This window comes from Propithecus coquereli, unplaced genomic scaffold (assembly GCF_000956105.1).
Source record: "Propithecus coquereli isolate 6110/MARCELLA unplaced genomic scaffold, Pcoq_1.0 Scaffold433, whole genome shotgun sequence".
In the NCBI taxonomy this organism is placed as follows: Eukaryota; Metazoa; Chordata; class Mammalia; order Primates; family Indriidae; genus Propithecus; species Propithecus coquereli.
In genome coordinates this window covers 478,092-483,226 of record NW_012150097.1, presented here as the reverse complement: position 1 = coordinate 483,226, position 5,135 = coordinate 478,092, and the positions used below count along the sequence as shown (strand labels likewise).

The window sequence follows — 5,135 nt, the reverse complement described above, 5'->3', positions numbered from 1 at the left end:
CTTGTTCAAAAGCACAGGATTTGACTGCTCCTGCTGCTCATGCCTCAAAATTATGTAAGTTTAATAGAAGAATTATGGCACAAAAGTACAATATCTGGGATCAAGTTAGTTAGAGAATTTAGTCTAAGCTTCACCATTATCTCAGTGTAAATCTTTAAACCATTTTAGCTAATAACCTTACCTTTGAAAAAGTTAAGTCTCAAAGCCTAATCATCTTTAATATAGCTAAAAAATAGGGAAAATAAAAGCAGAATTCGGAAAATCAGACTGTGTAAATGTCTGAAGTAAAGGGATTTTAATATGTGTTGGTAAAGATGTTGACACAAAATAAGAAATTCCCCTCTTGGCGATTGGGTAAGTCGGGCTGACAGTAGCAACTATTGGTAAGGACACGGAAAAGTACATTATTAGAGCAAAAAAGGTTCAGCTACTGTGAAAAACAGTGTGGCGGTTCCTTAAAAAGTAAAACACAAAATTACCATGCTACCCAGCAATTCTACTCCTGGATATATACCAAAAAAAAGCTGTAATCCCTACTCAAACAAACAGACATATATACATATTCATAGCAACATTATTCACAATAGCCAAAAGGAAAACACAGCCCAAATATCCATCAAATAGTTACCAAAAAAATCCATGAACCTATGAATGATAAACAAATTCTGTTATAGACATACAATGGAGTATTATTCAACCATAAAAAAATGAAGTGCTCATACATGCTACAATGTAAATAAACCTCAAAATCATTATGCTGCAAGCATGGTGGCTCATGCCTATAATCCCAGCACTTTGGGAGGCCAAGGCAGGAGGACTGCTTAAGGCCAGGAGTTCGAGACCAGCCTGGGCAACTTAGTGAGACCCTGTCTCTACAAAAATAAAAATAAAAAATAGCTAAGCGTGGTGGTGCATGCCTGTAGTCCCAGCTTATCGAGAGGCTGAGGCAGAAGGATCACTTGAGCCCAGGAGTTTGAGGCTGCAGTGACCTATAACCACGCCACTCAACTCCCAGGCTGGGTGACAAAACAAGGACCTGTCATTCAAAACAAAAAACAGAAAAACTATGCTAAGTCAAAAGAAAACACAAGAAGTCACGTAAATGTTGCACAACTTCAATTATAGGGAAAATCCAGAATAAAGAAATCCAGAGACGTGACTCGGAGGGTGGTGCAGGAGCGGGAGGAAGAGAAGGAGAGGGAGCAACTGCTCGAGGGGCAGGGATGGATCTCCCTTCCGGGTGACAGAAAGGTTTCGGAACCAGACAGAGGCAGAGGTTGTACAACACTGTAAGCACACTCAGTGTCACCGCATGTGTTCACTGTAACAAGGTTAATTTTATATTACGTGAATTTCACCTTAACAAAACAGAAACTCAAAATGTGTCTGGGGGCGGTGTAAGCATCTGACAAACAATGGAGGAGGAGGACAGAGGATGAAGAGGAGAAGAGAGGATGAAGGGGAGATGAGAGGAGGAGGGGAAAGAACAAACAGGAAGCACAACACTGAGAACAAGCAACCCTAACAAAGGCGGATATTTTTATTTTGTAATTATTCTTTACTATTTCGGCTAGTTAACTCAGTCACTGAAGTTTTTAATGGCCCATCAAAATCTTTTTCACCTTTCCTAATACTTGAAAATAATTTCTCCCTTGCTGAAGGAAACCTTGCCATAAATTGACGAATTCACAGGAAAAACAACAGCGTAGTTTTTAAAATAAAAACAAACCTAATTGCTCTGTGAATGTGAGCACAGACTGTGAATGTATAAAACACGCACGGGAATGGCAAACACCAAGCTCAGCACTTGCTCTGGCGGGGTGGGGATGAGGAGAACGGCACAGGCGCACCTGCTCTACTGCACCTCATCTACCGTGCCGATACTGCACTTTGCACTCGCTACGCTGCTGAGAGCTGGAGGGTCGTGGCACCCCTGCACGGAGAAGTCTGCCGGCACCACTGCTCCAACAGCGTGGGCTCACTCTGCATCTCCGTGTCGCCTTTCGGGGATTCTCATAATATTTCAAACTTTGTCTTTTTTTATTCTGTTATGGTGATCTGTGTGATCAGTGATCTTTGATGTTCCTAGTGTAATTGTTTGGGGGTGCCACAAACCCCACGCACATACGCGAGACGGCAAACTTCAATGATAAATGCTGTGCATTCTCACTGTCCCACCGATTCTGTCATTCCCCCATCTCTCGTGGGCTTCCCTGTTAACCGAGACAACCAATATGGAAATTAGGCCAGTGAATAACCCTCTCATGGCCTCTAAGTGTTCAAGTGAAAGGAAGAATCCTGTAACTCTCACTTTAAGTGAAAAACTAGAACTGATTAAGCTCAGTGAGGAAGGCAAGGCCAAAGCCGAGACAGGCCAAAAGCTAGGCTCTGTACCACACGGCTAGCCAAGTTGTGAATGCAAAGGAAAAGTTGTTGAAGGAAATTAAAAGTGCTGCTCCAGTGAACACATGAATGATAAGAAAGCAAAACAGCCTTACCGCTGACAGACATGGAGAGTTTCAGTGGTCTGGATAGGAGATCAACCACAACACTCCCTTAAGCCAAAGCCCAACCCAGGGCAAAGCCTAACTCTTTAACTCTGTGAAGGCAGAGGGGAGGAAGCTGTAGAAGTCTGAAGCCAGCAGAGGTTAGTTCATGAGGCTGAAAGAAAGCACCTGTCTCCAAGACACAGAAGTGCAAGTGAGCCAGCGTGCAGAAGCTGCAGCAAGCTGTCCAGAAGGTCTAGCTGAGATCACTGATGAAAGTGCTACAGTAAACAACGGATTTTCAGTGTAGACAAAACAGCTTCCTACTAGAAGAAGACGCCATCGAAGACTTTCGTAGCTAGAGAGGAGAAGTCAATGCCTGGCTTCAAAGCTTCAAAGGACAGGCTGACTCTCTTGCTAGAGGCTAATGCATCCGGTAACTTTAAGTTAAAGCCAATGCTCATTTTACCATTCCAAAAATCCTAGGGCCCTTAAGAATTATGCTAAATCTACTCTGCCTGTGCTCTGTGAATGCAACAACAAAGCCTCAACGACAGCACATCTGCTTTCAGTATGTTTAACTGAGTATTTTAAACCTACGGTTGAAACCTAATGCTCAGGGGAAAAAAAAATTCCTTTAAAATATTACTGCTCATTGACAAGGCACCTGGTTACCCCAGAGCTCTGACAGAGACGCACAAGGAGATTCCCGTTGTTTTCATGCCTGCTGACACAACATCCGCTCTGCACCTCATGGTTCAAGAAGTAATTCTGACTTTCAAGTCTTATTTTTTAAGAAATTAATTTTTAAGGAGATAGCCGCCATAGATAGTGATTCCTCTGACGAAAGTGGGCGAAGTAAATTGAAAACCTTCTGGAAAGGATTCACCATTACATATGCCATTAAGGACATTCGTGATTCGTGGTAGGAGGTCAAATATCAACATTAACAGACATCTGGAAGAATCTGATTCCAACCCTCACGGATGACGCTGAGGGGTTCGAGAGTCAGGGAGGAGGAAACTGCAGATGTGCTGGCAACGGCGAGAGAACCAGAGTGGAATCCGAAGAGCTGACCAGATTGCTGCCATCTCACGATGCAACTGCAGTGGGTGAGGAGCTGCTTCTTGCGGATGAGTGAAGACAGTGATTTACTGAGACGGAATCCACTCCTGGTGGAGGTGCAGTGAACATTGTGGAAATGACGACAACGAATTTAGAACATCACATAAACCTAGCCGATAAGGCAGCGGCAGGGTTTGAGGGGACTGGCTCCAATTGTGGAAGAAGCTCTGTGGGGAAAATGCTATCGAACAGCATCGCATGCTACAGAGCAATCTTCCATGAAAGGAAGAATCGACTGATGTGGCAAACTTTGCTGCTGCCCTATTTTAAGAAATTGCCACGCCCACCCCAAGCTTCAGCAGCCCCTACTCTGCTCAGTCACCAGCCATCAACATCAAGGCCAGACCCTTCATCGGCAAAAGGATTATAACTTGCTGAAGGCTCAGATGAATGTTATTTTTTAGCAATAAAATATTTTTACTTAAGGCACGTACATTTTTTTTTAGACCTAACGCTACCACAGAAGTAACAGACTGCAGTAGAGTATAAACGTAACTTTTGTATGCACTGGCAAACCAAAAAATTTGGCAACTTGCTTTGTTGCAATACTTGCTTTCTTGCAGTGGTCTTGAACCAAAACCATAATATGTTTAAGGTTTGTTTGTACAGGGATACAGCTGCAGAAGAATACTCAGAAGGCTTCAACAGTATCTGTAAAATTTAATTTCTTTAGCCGGATGATGGGTAAAACTGGTGTTCATTATATAATTCTCTAATTTTTCTATCTTCAAAATATTCCATAATTAAAATGTATTTTAAAAAAGAAAAAGAAAGCAAAGTAGCTTCCCTATTGAACCTACAGTAGGGAAGGAAGAAGAGAGGAAACATCTGGTGTATTTATCCCTAAAGGCGGCTAAAAGCAATGTAGCCCCCCTCATCCAAGTGTTCCACATGCAGAATTCAACCAACTGTGGACTGAAAATATCCACACACAAAAATAAATAATAATTTAAAAATATACATTTTAAAAATACAGTATAACAATTACTGATATAGCATTTACATTGTATTAGGTATTAATATTATAAGTAATCTAAAGATGATCTAAAGTATGCAGGAAGATATTCACAGATTACATGCAAATACTACACCATCTTACATCATACAGCGGGCTTGAGCATTCATGGATTTGAGAACCCGTGGATTTTCGGATCGGCAGGGGTACTGGAACCAATCCCCCTCGTATACCAAGGGATGCGGCTGTACTACAAATTTCTGGATAATTTTCTAATTGAATGATCTTCAAAGTTTTTCTAAATGTGTATAAACCAATAAGCAGCTTGCCTAAAAGTTAGTTAACGGTAGAGTACAAAATCAAAAAAAAAAAAAAAGACAAATTTCTAAAACAGAATTACTCTTCCCTTACCATAATTGTGATTTCCCTTTTACAAATGTTAAGGTCTGACACGTTATTGACATACATTCGCTTCAAAGCACATCGAATTCCACCGTGAGTCCGCACCAGGAAAACTGTGGAGAATCCACCTATAGAAACAAATTACCAATTAATCTGAAGGAATCAGA

General features: G+C 41.6%; 1 protein-coding gene across 1 annotated transcript in view; it reads right to left on the bottom strand.

Annotated features, from left to right (window-relative positions):
• The window catches only part of BMP2K (BMP2 inducible kinase), a 100,214-nt gene that overhangs the window by 48,558 nt on the left and 46,521 nt on the right, over window positions 1-5,135 (bottom strand). Inside the window, exon 2 of the mRNA XM_012653895.1 lies at window positions 4,978-5,096. Within this exon, the coding sequence (XP_012509349.1) occupies window positions 4,978-5,096 (119 nt within the window). The remainder of the gene's footprint in view (window positions 1-4,977; window positions 5,097-5,135) is intronic.